Below are 19,309 nucleotides of genomic sequence, written 5' to 3' on the forward strand. Positions count from 1 at the left end.
TAAAAAAAAAGATTGAAAAAAATAAAAATTGTAATTCTAAATTTAAAAAAAATAAAAATTTTAATTTTAATTAAAATAAAAATCATCATTTCAAATTACAATCTCCTTTTAAAATTAATTTTTTAAAAAAAATATTTCAAAAAAATACCTTAAAAAATATCTAAAAAAATGCCATAAAAATAGGAAAAAAAAGGTAAAAATGGAAAAAAATTATAATTATAATTTTAAATTATAAAAAAATAAAAATTTTAATTTGAATTTAAAAAAATAAAATAAAAAAATAAAAAATGCCATAAAAAAAGTGAAAAATGAGAAAAAAAATAAAAATTATAAATTTAAATTTAAAAAAAATAAAAATTTTAACTTTAATTCAAATAAAAATTATCATTTCAAATTACTATCCTCATTTTAAATTAATTTTTTTATTAAAAAATTTCATAAAAATAACTCAAAAAATTAAAAAAATTAAAAATATCATAAAAAAATAAATAAAATAAAATAAAATAAAAAATATAAAAAAAAATAGTATTTTTGAAAATGCCATTTGGAATAGCGTTTTCAAAAACGCCATTCTTTTGGCGTTTTTGTTGCTTAAGATCCAAAAAAAAACTTTTTTTTCTCCAGTGCCTTCCTTCTCCGTGTCTTCCTTCTCTCCGACGACACGGCGGCGAGCTCTGACGGCGGTGAGCTCTCTCTTCTCTCTTTCCTCTTCCTCTCTCTCTCCCTCTTCCTCTCTCTCCCTCTTTTTCCTTGGCCCGCTGGCGACAGCTGATCGACGGCGGACCCGCGCACCCCCCCATATCATTGGCCCATCGATCGATGGGCCAGCGATGGCCGCCCCGCCCCTCCCCTTCCCTTGGCCGGCCGCCCCGCCCCATCCCCACCCACGGCGGACCCTCCCCAGCGATGGCCCCTCCCCAGTGGTGGCCCTGTGGCGGCCGACCGGCGACGGCCCTACAGCGGGCCCCCGACGGCGGCCCCGCGATGGGCCCCCGATGGCCCCACATGGCCCGACGGTGGCGGCCCCGTGTGGCCCTGCTGCGGCCGACCGATGATGGCCCCCAGCAGCAGCCCCACGCGGCCGTGCGGTGGCCGACCGGCGACGACCCTACGGCGCCCTTCTATTTCGATCTTTTTATTTTTTATTTTTATCTCATTATTTTTTATTTTTTTTTATCTCATTAGATTTGAATTTGTTTTAAAATTTGATTCAACCCTAATTTAATAATTTTAAAATATATTATATTTTATGAAACCGTAGACCTGTCAGTTGACCAATGTAGGATATTCTACGGTATCCGTATAAAATATATATTTGATTATATATTTTTATGCGGACACCATAAAATATATATTGGTCAATTGATTGTTCGGTTTGGATAGTTTGGGAATTACATTTAATTCTGTAGGTAATTACATTATTCGAACGATATGCAGAGGGTTCGAGAGAAATTTCGGACAGTATTTTTTTTTAGTTTTTCTCATACATTTTCAACCGTGTGGGAAGAACTTAGGAGAAATACTGTCAAAATTTTTTTGGTCCCTATTACATATTGATGTAATTAACCTATAGAATTAATGCAATTCTCGAATGGGATAGGACCTATCTGTATCTATTTGTTGATGATATGATGCATTTATCATGTAAAAATTTTGAAATGATAAAATAATTATTAATACTAAATTTTTTGATTTTGATTTTATTATAGATTTCTCTGAAAAAATGGCCAGCACTCGGGTTCGTATACTATTGTATTATGATGGCATAATACAGAATAATGAAACTGGTGTGTAGTATAGTCACTCTGCAAACTGGATGATTAGAGTATCTTCATCATTATCACGTTAAGAATTATTGGACCATTTATACAGTAGTATTTCTGTAGATAAAGAGAAATATGAAATAAAATTAAAATGGAGATCTCCTAATCTGTCGGGACAGTTAATACAGAGCAAGTATATCTTAGTTCCAATTGATGACGATGAAGATGTCGAAAAAATACTGAGCTTTTCTTTGAAATATTCAGAATGTCGATTTTTAAAATTATATATTGAAAAGGAAGATGTACCGAGCTTTGGATACTATAGTCGGCTTTTAACCCAAGCGGATAATACTATTGGGCCTTCCTCACCTTTCGTAACTCCTATGGTGCAAACCGACAGTATTGAGGCCATATTTGCAGAACAACATTCTATTACTGTCGATCCTAGTTGTCCAATTATTTAAAGTCCTATGGTGACTTCTCCTGTGTCTTCTGCTATAGTGACTTCTTCTTTGGTAATAGTGGTAAGTACAGGAGATGACACTCATATAGGGAACGATGACTGGGTAGGTGATGGAATAAATTCTGATAATCTAGGCTTTGAGTCAGATGAAAGCGGAGATAAAGATGATTGAATGGATGAGGACAGTAGCAGTCAAGATGATGATAGTGAAGATGAGGATGATGATGAAGATGTTCAGCCTAATATTAATGTGGGAGAACCTCAACCTCGTTTGCACGAATCTCCATAATTTTTTAATGATATAATTTAGATGATGGTGGTTGTGTTAGTGCTGATCGAAGATTGAACTCTGACTATCAGTTTTGGGACTCCTCGATGACTGAATTTTCTAAAAGTCTAATATTTGAGAGTAAAGATTATATAAGGAGAGCTGTTGATCTTTATCACATTATGAAGCATCGAACATATAATATAGTTTAGTCGCATTCAAAGTTATGGTCCGTACGATGCGCATCATCAGATAATATTCAAAATTGTAAATGAAGGCTTCATGCTGCATTGTTGAAAAAATATGGATATTTTCAAATCACAAGATATGAGGGTCCTCACACTTGTTTGTTTACAGGATTGAGTCGAGACCACAAACATGTCAGTGGAAGGATGATTGGCACACTAGTCCGATATATTGTTGAGAAAGATCCCAGTGTTAGAGTTGAAGCTATTGTGGCAACCGTTAATGATCAATTTCAATATACAGTGTCATATAGGAAAGCATGATGTGAAAAACAGAAGGCATTGATTGATATTTATGGAGAATGGGAGCCGTCTTATGCTAAATTATCCTATTATATGGCTGCACTTCAACATGCAAATTTCGATACAGTTGTTTCATGAAATTTTTTTCAAACCCTGTGCGCCTTGGTATAGAGCAGCCGATGCACTAGATATGAGATATACGCCGTCACCATATATTTCACATATGCCATCACCGTATATTCCGCAAATGTCATCACTAAACACTACACAGATGCCACCACCTTTTGATCCACAGATGGTAGCACCTTCTTCTTCCTACATTCTCCAGATGACATCATCGGGTACCAGTTGGCCACATGAGTATGACACTTTTTTTTCAGACCCATCCGTATATCCAGATGAGAGGGTTGAGGGGGTCGCTCAGTCCGTAGATGATCCGACAGCATCAGTTATTCCTGAGCAACATGACCAGCAGACCTCCACTAATATAGAGGAGGAGCCATCACAGCAGATATAGGAGCAGGAGCAGCCGCTGAGGACCTTTCTAAGAAGGTCTAAGCGACCACGGGCACCACGACGTCCTTGTAGGACTTAGTATTTTTTAGATTTGTACTTAGTATTTTTGAAACTTTTATTATACTATTTTATGTACACTTGATATTTTTATTCTGTTTTATATTATTAATTATTGATTTTATTTTATATTATTTAATTTTAAATGATCAGATATTATGTTTTGTGGATATGGATACACATACTCTCATGTGTCTCAGAACATTAGGAGAGAAAAAGTTATGCTAAAAGGACTATAAAAATTATAATGCAAATAATAATAATATATCAGATAATTTAATTATATTTTTTAAAATATCTAAAAATAAGCTAAATCAGACAAGTCGGTGGGAAACCATCAAAGTTCAAACCGATTTTTCGATAAATGAGATAAATCGGATTGCACTGGTACATCTTGATCTGATACGGATACGAACAGCTATGTACGATGTGGTATAGGCTGGTATAGATCGGTAAGATTTCGATACATTATGGTGCTTTTACCAACTGCTAGGTGTGATGCGGTTTGGGCTGCTATAAGTCAGTACGGGGATGATACGGATTGGTTTTCTATTTTTTTCTCTTTTTTTAAAATTTATTTAAATTAAAATTAATTATTTTATTTTATTTTATTTAATTAAAATTTATTTTAATTAAATAAAAAATTTTATTTTTTAAAAAATTTAGAATTATAATTTTTTTATTTTTTTATTTTTAAAATTTAAAAGTTATATTTTTCTATTTTTTTGATATTTAAGTCTATTTTTGAAAACACCATTTCAAGTGATCAGATATTATGCTTTGTGGATATAGATACACAGAGTCTTATGTGTCTCATCTTTCTTAGAATTAAAATTTTTATTTTTTTTTAAATTTTAATTTTAATTTTTTTTCAATTTTTTCTCATTTTTCTTCTTTTTTATGATCTTTTTTATTTTTTTATCTTTTTGAGGAAATTTTTATTTTTTTGAGATATTTTATTAATAAAATTAATTTGAAATGGAGAAAGTAATTTGAAATAATAATTTTTTTTGAATTCAAATAAAAATTATAATTTTTTTATAAAAAAATTATAATTATAATTTTTTTACTTTTTTACTTTTTTTCCTATTTTTATGGTGTTTTTTTATTTCTTTAGCTATTTTTTCTCTTTTTTTGAGATATTTTTTTAAAAATTTAATTTGAAATGATATTTTTTATTTGAATTAAAATTAAAATTTTTATTTTTTTCAAAATTTAGAAATATAATTCTTTATAATTTTAAATGGTATTTTTAAAAACATCATTTTCTTTGGTATTTTTCATTTCAAATTTTATTTTTTTTATTTTTTCTCTTTTTTATGATATTTTTAATTTTTTTTTATTTTTTTAAGTTATTTTTATGAGATTTTTTAATTAAAAAATTAATTTAAAATGAAGATAGTAATTTGAAATGATAATTTTTATTTGAATTAAGGTTAAAATTTTTATTTTTTAAAAAAATTAAATTAATAATTTTTATTTTTTTCCATTTTTTTCCTTTTTTTCACTTTTTTTATGGTATTTTTTATTTTTTTTATTTTTTTGAATTCAAATTAAAATTTTTATTTTTTTATAATTTAAAATTTTAATTTTTTTTCTCATTTAACTTTTTTTTTATTTTTATGGTATTTTTTTTAGATATTTTTTTCTTTGTTTGGAATATTTTTTAAAAAAATTAATTTGAAATGAGGAAAGTAATTTAAAATAATGATTTTTATTTGAATTAAAATTAAAATTTTTATTTTTTTTTAAATTCAAAATCATAATTTTTATTTTTTTTCTCATTTTTTATGATATTTTTTATTTTTTAAATTTTTTAAGATATTTTTTTAAAAAAATAAATTTGAAATGATGTTTTTTATTTAAATTAAAATTATAATTTTTTTTATTTTTTTTATTTTTTTTGAAAAATAAATAATTAAACTCGTCATTTAAAATGGCATTTTTGAAAACATCATTTCAAATGGCATTTTTAAAAATACTATTTAAAATGATGAGTTTTTTTTTTTTTTTTGTTCGTCGTCTACGTAGAAAAAGGGTGGTGACGTGGATACTATAAAATGTTATTCCAAATGACGTTTTATAAAATTTATATTAATTTGATAAATAAATTAAAAATTATATTATTTTTATAAATAATTTTTTTTAAAATTATTTTGATAAAGAACTCATTGATGTTGTGCAAGGCCGTATTAGTGCATGCCGTGCAGGATGTAATTTGGAAGACCATACAAACTGGTTATTGCTTGAGTCCAACTGAAGGCTGATCATTTTTTTTTTTTGGTAAGCAGCTAAAGGCTGATCATTTTCTTTGGCAACCAAGCACGTGGCTTGCCTAGCTTTATCACTTTAGTACAACAGCGTGTTTAAAGAATCCAAAGAAAGCAATGTGCACACAAATTAGCTTGTTAATAAAGTCATAAAGAGGCCCAGGATGAAGGCCCAAGTGAAATAGATAATTCGGAGAAGATTGGGGATCCAAAAGCAGATCTGTGCTTTGACCTATCTAGGTATTCCCATCATAGGGCGATACTTTCGAAGGATCAGTTGTAGGCTCATGGAGCAGTGGGTTCAAGATCGCCTCGAGGGATGGTGAGCTAATACCCTCTCTATGATAGGCAGGATGATGTTTGTGAGATCGATGCTAAGCTCCATCCCAGTATATCTCTTGGTTAATATAATTGTGCCAAGATCTTGTCTTAAAGGATTGAAGCAGTAGTTCCGAAACTTTCTGTGAGACTCGAGACATGATAGTCATGGGATCCACCTGTTGTCTTGAGAGATGTTCTGCCAACCTACGAGGGATGGAGGTCTTGGGATTTAGTTTCTATTGGTTAGAAGGAAGACTAAGATCGCTAGACATGCTGTCAAATTCCTTATCCAACTTAAGTACCTATGGAGCAAAGTGATGAAAGCACGATATGAGGTGTGGAGTCAAGAGTCCTAGATCCAGGCCATCTGTAGTTACTCCATCTGAAAGGAGATTTGTGCTCGCGAGCCTACAGTACTGGCCCAGGTCAGATGATTGATTGGAGCTGAAATTTTGGTGGATGTAAGCTAAGATGCATGGATTTCCAATATGCCTCTTTTCCATTGGCTAACCTATGTCAGTAATGAGATAGATGACCATCACGGGTCTGTGATTTGCTCACAGCTGGTGGTAGAGGCTGGAGGGCTCAAGATATCACCTAGTTATTTGATGGTCTGCTTGCTAATCGGATCCTCATCACTCCGATTCTGATTCATTGCAGTCAGGATTTAAGGGAGTGGGGCCGCTCATGCTATCCTAAGGCTTCCATGAGAGACTTGTCAAAGATGTGCAGGCCGACAATGAATAGGAGGATCGAGACTGCTTGAATTTGAAGAGCGACCGCCCACCCTCGAGTGAGACTTTCTCTAGAAGCTTGCTTGGGACCAGCTTCCGACACACATGCTTCTTAGATACAGGCATGAAACTTTCAATTTCTTATCTGATCTATGGACTGGAAGATGAGTCGACCGAGCATGCCATTCTATGTTGTCCGAGAAAGAAGCTAATTTAGAGGAGGACAAGCGACCAGCTTTGGAAAGCGAGTAGTGGCTCTTAGTTGGAGTCCTTTCTGAGCGCGATCCATCAAAGTATGGCTGAGAGGATAACCTCTAATTGAAAGGGCTAGAATGGCTTATGTCACCTATCAAATCTAGCTTTCCAGGAGCAGCTTGATTTTCGAAGATGAAGTGGTGCTTACACAGCAGATGCTAGAGAGAGCCATCAACTTGACTGAAGAATATTGCTATTTCGACACCATTGACCTACCCCTTAATGCTGCCGATCCTTAAGACTTCCATGCTGCTCCTTCAGTGATCCGAAAGATTATTTTCATTTCTTGAGAGTATCCTCCTTTGAAATTTGTCAAGATAAACTTCGATGCCAGTGTCAGAGATAGAAGAGATAGTACAGACTTTGTCATCTAAGATCCGAATGCTAGATTGCTGGCAGTAAGAGCCTCTTATCTCTTTAAGCCTTCTATCCCAGAAATCAAGCTTCATGCCATATGGATAGGCATCATCTATGCCAGGAAAATATTGTAGACGAAGAGGATATTCATTAAGGAAGATTCTGCCATTGTTATCGACTAAATCTAAGACAACACGAAATAACAGAAGGCCCATCTACTTCTCTATGACATCTGAACTGCTCTTCATCTTTCAATTGTGATGTCGGTCTAACATATTTATCGAAAGATGAATAGCATGGTTGATTGAGTCGCTTCTTTTGTGACGAAGCACTCAGAAGATTGGATCTGGAGATCAAACGACACCTGCATGCTGGCCCTATAGGATTTTTTGTACTATGATCTTTTAGACTACTCTCACATCAGAATAACATGATCGCCTATCCATGCATACCAAAAAAAATAAATAAATAAATAAAATCATAATGAGTACAATTCAGGTCGTTAAAATTGAACAAAGTGAACAGAGTGACCGGCCGTCTGTATCCAACAAAAAATAACAAAGAGAAGGGGAGGAGGAAGAAAAAGGTAGAGCAGAGTGAACGAAGGGCTAACGTGAAGGTCTAGTTTGCCGGGTTTCAATTACCAAAAGGTCAAACCTTTGGTTGTAAAATGCAGTAACCGCCCTTGAGTGCACGTACTTTTTTTATTATTGATAACGTGACAATATGTCATTTAAACTCCATTGTACCATCCGCCGTACGCTTTATGCCATCCAAATATTCCTTTGGTGTCTAGGAAGGGCAGTTAATACTGGAATAGTATTCCTTTACAAAGAAGGGCGGGCACTAGCACCAGAGGAATCTATCCTACAAATTAAAAGTAAAGACAGAATCACAAATTTGCAATGTTTAAAAAGTAAAATGATAATATAATACTGGAGAATGATGAGCCAGATGTTCGACAGCAATCCCATACCTACACCTTTTAATGATATTCCTTACGCAAAATAAGTCTCACAGCAATCTTCCCCACTTTTTTCAAGATCTTTGGCAAAGATAGCATCGGAAGTTCCAAATGTTTGTATATTCTTTCTTCTATGTAATTCTCTCCCTTTTCACTCACTGAAAAATTCAGTATCTTGCCTACAAGCAAGTAATGACAGAACTTAAGTCCGTGCCGCGGGTGACAATTGGTTCCATTGGTAGAGTTTAAAAAACAAAAAGAAAATGCAAACTCTGGACTACTTTAAATTTATCACCTAAATGAATCGGATGGAGATTAGAAGATACAAACCCCATCTCCCTGTAACAAAATTAATTGAAAAAATATCACGCACAAAGATGACAATGGAAAATTTAGACTCAAAATCTCCACACGCATAACAAAAACCTCAAGTAGCTTTAAAGTTTATAGCTTCATCACACCTTGAGCAATATTATGATGTATCATGCAAGATGTACAAATTTAACGAGAAATTCAAGGGGCACAAATTATGCTGAATTATTTTTAATCATCGTATCAGCGATCATGCCACCACAATCAATAAGGCAAAGTTTCAGAACCAAACATGCCAAACCCACCGTGTAGACTCGTAGTTCTTTTCAATCACACAGATAAAAGTATTTTTAAAAAGAACTCACCAGCCATGCAACCATCAGCATTCCAAGCGTACGACAATTCAATACTCAGCATGAACCCTCAGAGCCATATGCATTAAACCATGGAAGGAATGCTCACAGAAACATCTAATACCTTTGAAAAGTTTGAACGTTCACCTCTAAACACACATAGAGGACGAGGTATAGGGCGGCTAAAGGGCGTGCAGATTCAGATACTGTATTACTCCTAGTAACTTACAAGGTAGGTTGAACTCGTCCACTGACAGCTGCAAGCAGAAAAAGAGAATCATTGCAGATAAATCAGTTATATCTAATACTTTGAGCAAAGCACCCCCTAAATTCAAAATTCTTCCCCTCTACAAGATCAAAAAAAGGAAATGAAAAAAGAAAAAAGAAAACAAAAACCACAACAAAAGAGGGAAGCTGTAGTTCTCTTTAAAATGATACATGCTGCTGCCGACTCTGCAATATCAGCTCTGCTGCCTCTGACCACAATGGAAACCAATTACAGGTCTGTGGCTCAGAAACAAATGGAACCCTCCCACCAATTATACATTCCCTTCCCCACAAACCACCGAGCACAGCAGCCTGAAATAAAAATGTCAATCTGATCATAGAATCTTGAGGAAATATCTGCTTCACAACCTCATTTAGCAAGCATAGACCTGTTTCCAGAAATCTGCAAATCACCTCCTTCAATAATTGCTTCATAGGAAGTAATCAGGTGTTCTACGAGTTACGTCGGGCTCTCCTCTCCTGGGGGCTGGCTCAAACTACAAGCATGAGACAAGCCAAATTAACAAGAATTCCATCACAATTAATACAGGCAATAGCTATAGACCCATAAGACAAGTCCAGTCCACAGAGCACCTAGTGCAAGGCCTAACACAATTAGGAACTTGATAAAAAGCATTGGCCTTGGGCTACCAACAGCAATAATATTTCTAGCTCATTTAAAAACAATGGCAATCCATAGACTTATTTCATTATGCTTGGCAAAGAACTCTCATCAACATTTTCACCATTTACAACAGAAAATGTCTGAAAATCTAGTGAGTTTTGGCCGTTATCAGAAAGCAAAACAAGTCTGAGATATCAAGATAATTGAAGAATTCGGGATGGCAGAAGCTAGATGCATATGAATGAGTAGAGAGGGTACAGAGAAAGCTAAGCAAAAACCTTTCCCCTACTTAACAGGTAACCTGGCCTGTATGCACTCGCTGTGGCACAATTTCATCCATAGGACATTTGCACTGGTCATGTAGATAGCCATAGCCTAATTACATCTACATTTATAATTCCTTCTTTCCTATAATATGATTAACAATATTTTCAGTGCAAACAAAAATGCATCAAAATATCTGATAATTTCAACACTTCAGATGGATATATTTAATAGAAATTTCAAGAACTTTTCTCAAGCAGAATCTTTTGTTTCCTGAATAAGCATTACCAAGATCATGCAAATCTTGTACACACAGTGTCCAGACCCATTAGTCTGAATGGATAGAGGGTGCGTGCACGCACGAGAAAGAGAGAGAGAGATCTACCTGGATAAACGTATGCCCCTTGCAGTCATCAACTTCCAAGATGGAAGCCATATTCCCACAGCGGTAGCAATAATTAGGAGCACTAAATATGGTAACCACTTTTTGTTCCTGTTTTTTCAAAACCAAAATAATCAACACATGATGAACTTCTAAAACACTAGTGTAGAAGAAACAAAAATAAAAACAATGATTAGTGCAGAAGATAGAAAAAAATACGAACTTCTAAATCACTAGAGCAGAAGAAACAAAAATATAAATAATGATAAGTGCAGAAGACAGAAAAAAATAAATTATGAATGGATAATTACATGTCCCCAGTTATATCCCTCCATGACCAATTGATGAGCTCTGGCTATCAGCTTAAGGTTGTTGGTATGGTTAAATTGCTCAGATATATCCTGAAATTACCAAATTGACATGGTAAAGAAAGTGATCACAATAAGAACACAAAAAAGAGAAGCGGTTACCATACTTGGCCAAAGGTATATCCAGCACCACGGGGAGAAATACCCCATCCACATCTGTCATCTGGGTCAGACCATAGAAGATCACACATAGCTCCCTCATGAGGAACTTCTTGAACGCGGTCAAAGTTGCGTATGTTATCAAGGGTCTCGATAGATGGAGACAACCCACCATGAAGGCAAAATATTTCTGATTCAACCTGCAGAATGCAGCATGTTGCAAATTGTATATATTATTAAAGTATTGGAAGCAAGAAAGAACCAACTCACAAGCATGGCAAGGACCCAACACTCACCAGCCAGGTGGGAAAAGGTCAAATATCATTGTACTCGTAGATTAACATCAAATTGCACATAAAATAGTTATCTATTGTGTAAAGTGTATAGAACCTCATATAAAGAAGTCATTACATCACAAAGACAGAACTATGTGACAACTTGAAAATAATATATTATCATAGAAAACAACTCCATCTGTCAATAATTGGATGTTTTCGAAACTATAAAAGATGAAGCATAAATGAATCTTCTACTAGCATTTTACCGAAGTTTTCTTTAAAAAAAAAAAAAAGAACTTTAATGGTTCTAAAGAAAAACTCGTACAGGTCTTTCAATACAACTATCCTTCAACTACACCAAATGCAATTTAATTTTAACAAGTAGACATATTTTGCACCATCATATGCCATCTGCATATAATATTTTGGAATAGTGAAATATGTTGAGATGATCTAATTTCAAGAAAAGACAACTTTCTGAAGATGTTTCCATAAGCAAATAATAATAACCTTAGTTTAGTGAAGTAACAAGAAAGCTTTTAGGAATAAATCTTCCTTTATAACATTTAGGCATCAGCGATATGAAATACATTAAATATGATATAAAAAGAGTTGCTGTCCATTAATGTACACAGAATCTCCTTAGGACAGCCCAATACCGTAAGAAAACTGATAAGTGGACTTGTGGCAGGAGAAAAACATTCCAATCACCTATTAACATCGCAGATGAGATGTACCTTGGGCATATCCTGCTACTAGTATTAGACCCAACTAATGCAGACCAGCTGAGAAAAATACTGTGCAAATGGTAGGGGTAAATTACATACTCTATGAGAAAATTGCATTATCCAAACCACACCCGAACACCATTAAAAAACATATCAGCAGGCCTAACTGAAAGAAATAGAAAGTGAGAAAGGAAGAAAGAATACATAAAATGCAAAAGAAATTTCAGGAAACGCTGAGTACAGACCAATGCTGTCAGTGGGAAATAATCAAAAAGGTCTGTGAAGATCTTCCACACATTTGCATTACCATATCTGCCAATTAATGAAAACAAAAATCAGTAAACTAGACTTGAAACTACTGAATTGCAAGTCTAGAATGCAAAGAATGTACTCATTAGAACAATTTTACAAAAGCTTAATTTAAATTTTTGAAAGAAAGTGCAAGAATGCAAAACATGCTCTTTAGAAAATGCACGCATGCAGGAGCAGGAGGGAGGCACGGAGGGAGCTTAATTTTATTTTTTTTAATTTTTTTTTTTTAAAAAAATCTAGGTTGGCTACACATCACTTTTCATGGTTGATATAATTTAGCCTTAAGTCTGAGATAAGTGTACTTGTGATAGATAAGCAAGCTGCAGTAATTGTGTCACACTGAAAATGAACAATATCATGTTCACCTTTCTTATGCACATACTTTTAAGCAGTGGATCAGAAAAGGAAGAGGTAATGCAAATAGCTAAAGAACAGGTTCTTTATCAATCTCAAGACCAACAACCAATGGATGATGTATTAGACAAATGGCTGAAAGATAATTTTTTTTAATAAAAAAAAAGGAAGAAAAGAAGGAACTCACTTTCGCAAGCATTCATCATAAAATCCATAAACTTGAGTAATCTGCAATTCAATAAATTATTTCAGTTCAAAACTCTGCAAATTTAGCACCAAAAGTTAATTATTGATTATAGACTACTTAAGACCTAAATGAAGTGCTAGGAATTATATTTAGGTTTTAGCTCATTAATTCAGTTTTGGTTAAAATGATGTCAACAAAAAAATTCAAACTACATACCTGACGACTCTCATGGTTTCCTCTAAGGATGGTAATTCGTTGTGGATATCGCACCTTCAGGGCCACCAATAGCTGTCAATCAAAACAATCAGTATTTTACCTAATTCTATGAAATGACACAACAAAATGACAATCTAAAAATGGCATGCAATTTACCGTAACAGTTTCAACAGAATAGTACCCACGGTCTACATAATCGCCCATAAATAAGTAATTTGTATCGGGACACTACAAGTAATTGAAAAAAAAAAAAGGGGGTACTGTCAGCAACATTGCAAATACAAGCAGAATTTCGACTTCTGAAGTTTTAAGCAATTACAACATGTCAAAGAGTGCTTAATTTAGGGAAAAAATGGTTATAGGTAATAATTAATGCAATTGAAACATGTTGTATAGAGAGAGAGAGAGAGAGAGAGAGAGAGAGAGATTACCTTCCCTCCAATTCGAAATAGTTCCGCAAGATCATGAAATTGCCCATGAATGTCACCACATATTGTTACAGGGCTTTGCACGGGCTGCAATACCCCAGTATGATAGTTTAGTTTCAAAACAAAAATAATTTATTTTAAGTTTGCAGTAAGATTGGAAATTTCAACAACTAAGTGTGAATCAACAACCGCACAACTTAAGAAGAAAGACTGATCATGTGAATTTCGAAGTTCAAGAATCTATTCGTAGAACACTATTTACCTCAAAAATTCAACAAACATTAAGAAAAGACAAAAACAACACTTCCGACACATAATCAGAAGATTGAATCATAAATAAGATCAAAATATTTTCAAAAGATGTTATTTGACAAATAACATTCCACATAAGCTCATCCCAATCATAAATCAACTCATAATCATCAAATATTAGCCTCTAATTTCACTGACTGTAAGGAATCCAGGTCTGGTACAATTCAAGGCCTCATCATCGGTTAAACTTCATCCTCAATGGAACATCAGAAAATAGAACAATAATTGCAGATATAACAGCCACTTCCAGTACTTCCAATGGCAATGGCTCATCATGGATGCATTGACACCAAAACATCCACTTTTTCTTATAGCATTTGAGGCAAGCGATTGAATCAAAAGATTGCAAAAAAAGAAACAAAGAGATTGCATAACAATGGAACCATACTACATCCCAACAAACAGGGGAGAGTAATGTTATTCCTTTGTTTCTATAATAAACAGAGATACATTACTTACAGGGTAGGCTCATAACAGAATGGGCAAGAAGAGCCTGGATGTTATAGTGTAAAATCTATGGTGCATCTGCATAGAAACCATGTTACAGCCTAAAATACAGCTTAATCTAAAGAAGATCGATCAAGAAAGTCAAGTTGCCATATCAATCTAAACTAATTTAAGAATTAGTTGATCAGCATAAACTTTTTTAACAGATTTTCTGAAACATCACTTTCTTACATCACAAATTAAGTGTATAAGCTGACAAAACATTTGCCCCATCATGAAAGTGCAACAAATGGATAGAAAAGGGAAATTTTGTATTTTCAACCTTATCCAAACTTCCTCTTCCAATCCAACAATATGATTCTTCCATATGTCTCACCTAGTTTATATACCCTATATTTAAAAGCAAAAAAAAATAAAAAATAAAAAGAGGAAGAGTATTGACAGTAAACATGATCTACACGAAAGTGCATCTGGCCTCAATCCTTTCTTTGAAACATGAACAAATAAGAAAGCCTCACAAAAAGATATTGATCAAACAACAATAAACAATAAGTAGGCCTTGCCTGAACATTGCTCTCTTCCATCAAAATTTCTTTTGCCTTCTCACATAACACCCTAACCTGCATGATAGAGATTCAGAAAATTTGAAAGCTAGGTAAAGCCTATATTTTAAGTGACAAAGTTGAATTCTGATTTAAAAATAACAACTGCTGATAGTGAATTGGGTATAACAGATACTGCAATGCATAATTAAGTAAAAAGCAATGATGAAAAGTCACCTGATATTTTTTCACTAATTTGCTATTCTTAAAAATTTTGGGATGGAATCTGAAAAAGAGAGATGTAGAAGAAACAACAGACTTTCTTACTACATATTATGTGGAAGAACCAAAGGGTATATTTTGTATTCTTTCAGGTTCTGTTTGGTTGCCCAGCCACATTATTTTGGAGGCTATCTCCCACAGAAGTGGGAAGGCCTGAGTGGAAGAAAAGGAAGGGATTAGGAAGGCAGTTGATCAGAGAGAGATTAGAGAGGTAGTTGATTGAGTCTAGACTCCCATTATTTCTTAAAAGATCACCATTATTTGATAGGTGATAATATGTTAATAAATCACAAGACTGCTGAATTTATAGAATTAGGTTCTCTTCCTCTGCCATCTTCACCAAGCCAATTCCACCCATATCACACATATCACATCAGTGCAATGGTCAAGCATCCAAACAAGTGTTGGTGTCAATAAACACAAATTGATGGGGAGGATATAGTCATACACTAGGACAGGTGTATGGATGAAATTAGGATTATGGAGTCTTTGTGACGAAGGGTGGTGATGAAAAAGCAAGAGATCATTTTATGATGAAGAAACAACAACAAGTGTGGCTATGTGGGTTGTAAGAGTAAAATCATACACCAAAAGGCATGTTTTGGTGCTTGGGATAGATTGCATGGTGCAAGTAACCATGCACTTGTTACCCATGGAATGCATTAAAAAAAAAAAAAACATGGATAAGGAATCATAACAAGGAAAATTTGTCAACATGAGATATATGCAAAGAAGGTTTGGTCTTTTGTGTTCGCAGTGGCGAGATGCCATAAAACAGATAAATTAGTGCAAACAAAGGCTATCAGGGCATGCATCCCAGAGCTTAAGGCAAAAGGGTAATCAAGTGGGTTTAGGAACAAGGATGTATGGGAAAAGAAAAACAAGAAGGATTCTCCTACATATGGCTCATTACACATTGTAAAAGAATTGTGCTATAGTGGAGGAAAAAATCATCCAACTAATAACTTGTTTGCTTGTGTTGAAATTTGACAAGGTATGGTGGACTTGCATGAAAAGTGTGGCCCCTTGCATAGAAAAGATTTGTATTATGTCATACAGGGTTTTATGGTATGATGGGATTGTTAGATAGTCCAATCAGTCTCTTTTGCAGTGGTTATTCAGACCACTAAGAAAGCCAGATGGAGACCACCCTTTTGTGGTATAATGCGGGTTGGTGTGAAGGACAAATACTAGACCTAAAATTTTTGGACTAAATGGGTGTTGGTCAAGATCTCAATTAAAGGTATTCAAAACATTGAACCCCATTTTCATGTTTCAAGGGGTTTCTAAAGCCCTACGGATGTTAATAAGCATGGTAACAACAATAGAGACCTTAAGAGGATAGAGAAGGTTGAGGGGTTATTGATAAGTGGCATAAAGTCAGTTGACTATGATCTGGGATCCTGTATGGGTGTAGGTTTTTAGGATCCGGAACAATTAAGACTCACCAAAATATGATTATAGACGCCAAAATCCTCAAGTCCTAGTAAGGACCACCATGTAGGTGAAAAACATTGGCTATGGGAGCTATCTAAGGTCATCTGATATATTCAGGGCCCCTTTCAGATAGATATAACACATGAACTCTCAACATAAGGTCTTGTTGGCATTGGAGGGAGGTCTAGAGCTCCTAAAAGTGTCCATAAATAAATTACTTGATGTACTAAAAAAATTGCAGATTGAAATTTAACATGTGCCATTTACAAACTCCCCCACTTTGCGTGACATTTACCCTCTCAGTTCATGATGCTTGAGAGTTCCAAGATAGATTATACAAAGTAAAAGCACAAGATCAGGTATTCATATTAATTTTCTCGGCCTACTTAGTGCCCACATAAGGACCCCATAGATGGCGTCACATGCTATCCTGTTGTTTCTGCAACTTAATTAAAATTGAATCAAGGGACGGAAAAAATGCAGCGAGTTAATCATGTTTTCCGCTATGAACATAAAGTCTACATATGTCAACTCTTTAAATATGTAAATACCAATGTACAACATTGTCACTAGTACATCATTTCTGTCTTTTTAAAATAAATCCGTACTCTTCAATATTTTATGCAACAGGCAGTAAATTATGGAAAACAAATATATGCATTACTCATACAGGCAATACTTTTACTTGAATATTTGAAGCAACCTTCTATTTGTGCAGATAAGCAGGTTGAACAAAGCAATTATGCATATTCAACAAAATTACTTAGTTTACCACCAGGCAATTATAATTAATGCACTAGAGCACAATTGAATGTGTTTACTATGATAAACTATGAACAGACTCCATTGGAGTAGACATGTATAATGGCATCGATCGGTATAATGAAGCAGAAATTCAGAAAATGGAGCAAATATGTGCTTCAAAATAATATAAATCATATGATGCTGATGAGGTAATTTAGCATAAAAACAACATATGGTTCATCCTACTGCACCAAGCATCTTTCAAGCAAGTGCACTACCTAATTGTAAAACCAGATTGATATAACGGACTCATGCAGCAACTGCACACATGTGCATGAGCACACGTGTACAAGCATGTCCACATGACATGCATACATATACACTCAAATTCATGTTGTCTCCAGGAGCATCAAAAAAAAAAAAAAAAAACTCGACAAAATAGAGCAGAGACTCTATCTTCACCAAGAGAAGATCCTGTTTGACATCTCTCGATGTACTTTTTAAGCGATAATTAGTTTCAAACAAAGAACTACGTAGGTGGTTAAAAACATAAGAAACCTCCTTCGCTTTGAGGATCACTGATTTAACTCTAGATGTGACACGAGAACGTCATAAACTATCCAAAAGGATGCGAGCCATGTATGTTAATAAAAACATCAAGTATGCAAAAAGGATGGGAACCATTTATGTTAATAAAAACGATGACACCTCACCGCTACAAATTCTCGGATTTAACTTAATTACTCCAACTAAAGAAGATACCAGTGAGTGGAAAAGACATTTTTCCTCCATATCGGATCCAAACGTCACTCTACCATCCAACTCTTGCAATAAAAGGCAAAATCTTTTAACAGATCCAGCAAATCCACCAATAAATTCCTACCAAAAAAAAGCCCCAATCTGTTCCGAAAGTCCAGTCTCCCTTTTAAAAAAAAGTTTCAGAAAAAAAAAACTTTGAAACGTGATCTGTTCGCAGATCGCTCGAAGCGAACCTCGTTTTCCGCCGGAAAACACTCGCACCAGCCCAGATCCGTCGAAACCCCGCCCCGATTCGAGCACCAACGACAAGAATCAAAGAGACAAAAAGGAAAACATTCGCTTAAGTGAAATCCTTTCGAGATTAGGAATGGAGAAACGGAGAAAGAGAGAACCTCTTGCTCTGGTAGGGGCTTGCACTGCATGAGCTGCGCAATCTGCTCGTCGAGGTTGCCATGTGAGCTCGCCGGTGCCGGATTCGCGCTCATCTTCGCCTCCAGCTCGCCCGACGCCGCCACGAGAACGAAACCCTAACCCCAGATTTCGCCGCCTAGGGATCTCAATCCTCTCTCTCTCGGGGCTTCGAAGGCGAAGTGGCGAAGGGGGCAGAGAGGCAGACGAGGAGAGGATCGCTCAGAGCCAGAGAAACTAGGAAAAAGAAAGAAACCCCCGCCCTTGCTTCCCGTGGTCACTTTATTTGTGCCGCTCGCGTTAAAGAAAAGAAAATCCTAATCGAAAACAAAATTAGAAAGCCGGAACCGCTATCGGCTCTCTCTCATCGAACAGCATATCCCAGGCACCAGTAAACGTGTCAACTGTCTAGTCAGTGAGGAGGACTCCTTCAATTGTTACTTGGACCAGGTCCAATGGACCACGCCAAATCCCACGGTGGATAACATACCACGTTACCCCTCGTGTTTCACCCATTACCGATTGCGCGTGATCCACCGTGCATAGGCTCACAGGCTTCCGCTGGTCCGTTTGGATCTGATTCATGCATTAATTTGTTGAGAAATTATTGCCCGGACCACGCCAGGTAGACCGCCCAAATCCGACGGTGGATAACACGCCACATTGACCCTTGCCTGTCATGAATTCTCGATCGTGCATTATCCACCATGCACATATGCCCCACGGTTTGTGCTGCTCTACCTGGGCAT

At 35.3% G+C, this 19,309-nt stretch overlaps 1 protein-coding gene across 5 annotated transcripts; it reads right to left on the bottom strand.

The window, feature by feature from the left end:
* Positions 1-9,401: 9,401 nt before the first annotated feature.
* Positions 9,402-18,848, bottom strand: LOC105046451 (serine/threonine-protein phosphatase PP2A-2 catalytic subunit). 5 transcript variants are annotated; one of them, XM_010925043.4, is made up of 11 exons: positions 18,545-18,848; positions 14,952-15,008; positions 13,633-13,716; positions 13,358-13,429; positions 13,202-13,273; positions 12,986-13,026; positions 12,378-12,444; positions 11,135-11,326; positions 10,971-11,060; positions 10,663-10,770; positions 9,402-9,885 (listed from the first exon to the last, which is right to left on the bottom strand). In XM_010925043.4, the coding sequence occupies exons 1-11, from the start codon at positions 18,635-18,637 to the stop codon at positions 9,820-9,822; spliced, it is 942 nt and encodes a 313-aa protein (XP_010923345.1). In that variant the 5' UTR covers positions 18,638-18,848; the 3' UTR covers positions 9,402-9,819. The 5 variants fall into 5 exon arrangements, with proteins under 5 accessions (XP_010923345.1, XP_073115996.1, XP_073115997.1 ...); XM_073259895.1 differs by lacking the exon at positions 14,952-15,008 and having other exon boundaries at positions 18,545-18,841; XM_073259896.1 differs by lacking the exon at positions 13,358-13,429 and having other exon boundaries at positions 18,545-18,840.
* Positions 18,849-19,309: the final 461 nt, after the last annotated feature.

This window comes from Elaeis guineensis, chromosome 6, assembly GCF_000442705.2.
Source record: "Elaeis guineensis isolate ETL-2024a chromosome 6, EG11, whole genome shotgun sequence".
NCBI classification, from domain to species: domain Eukaryota; kingdom Viridiplantae; phylum Streptophyta; class Magnoliopsida; order Arecales; family Arecaceae; genus Elaeis; species Elaeis guineensis.

Bases quoted from the DNA above. Each gene is read 5' to 3' on its own strand.
- LOC105046451 (XM_010925043.4), bottom strand. From the start codon at position 18,637: ATGAGCGCGAATCCGGCACCGGCGAGCTCACATGGCAACCTCGACGAG. The intron at 15,009-18,544 runs GTTCTCTCTTTC...TCTATCATGCAG, and splicing joins AGCCCCTACCAGAGCAAGAG to GTTAGGGTGTTATGTGAGAA. The intron at 9,886-10,662 runs GTAGATCTCTCT...TCATGCTTGTAG, and splicing joins AGGGGCATACGTTTATCCAG to TTTGAGCCAGCCCCCAGGAG.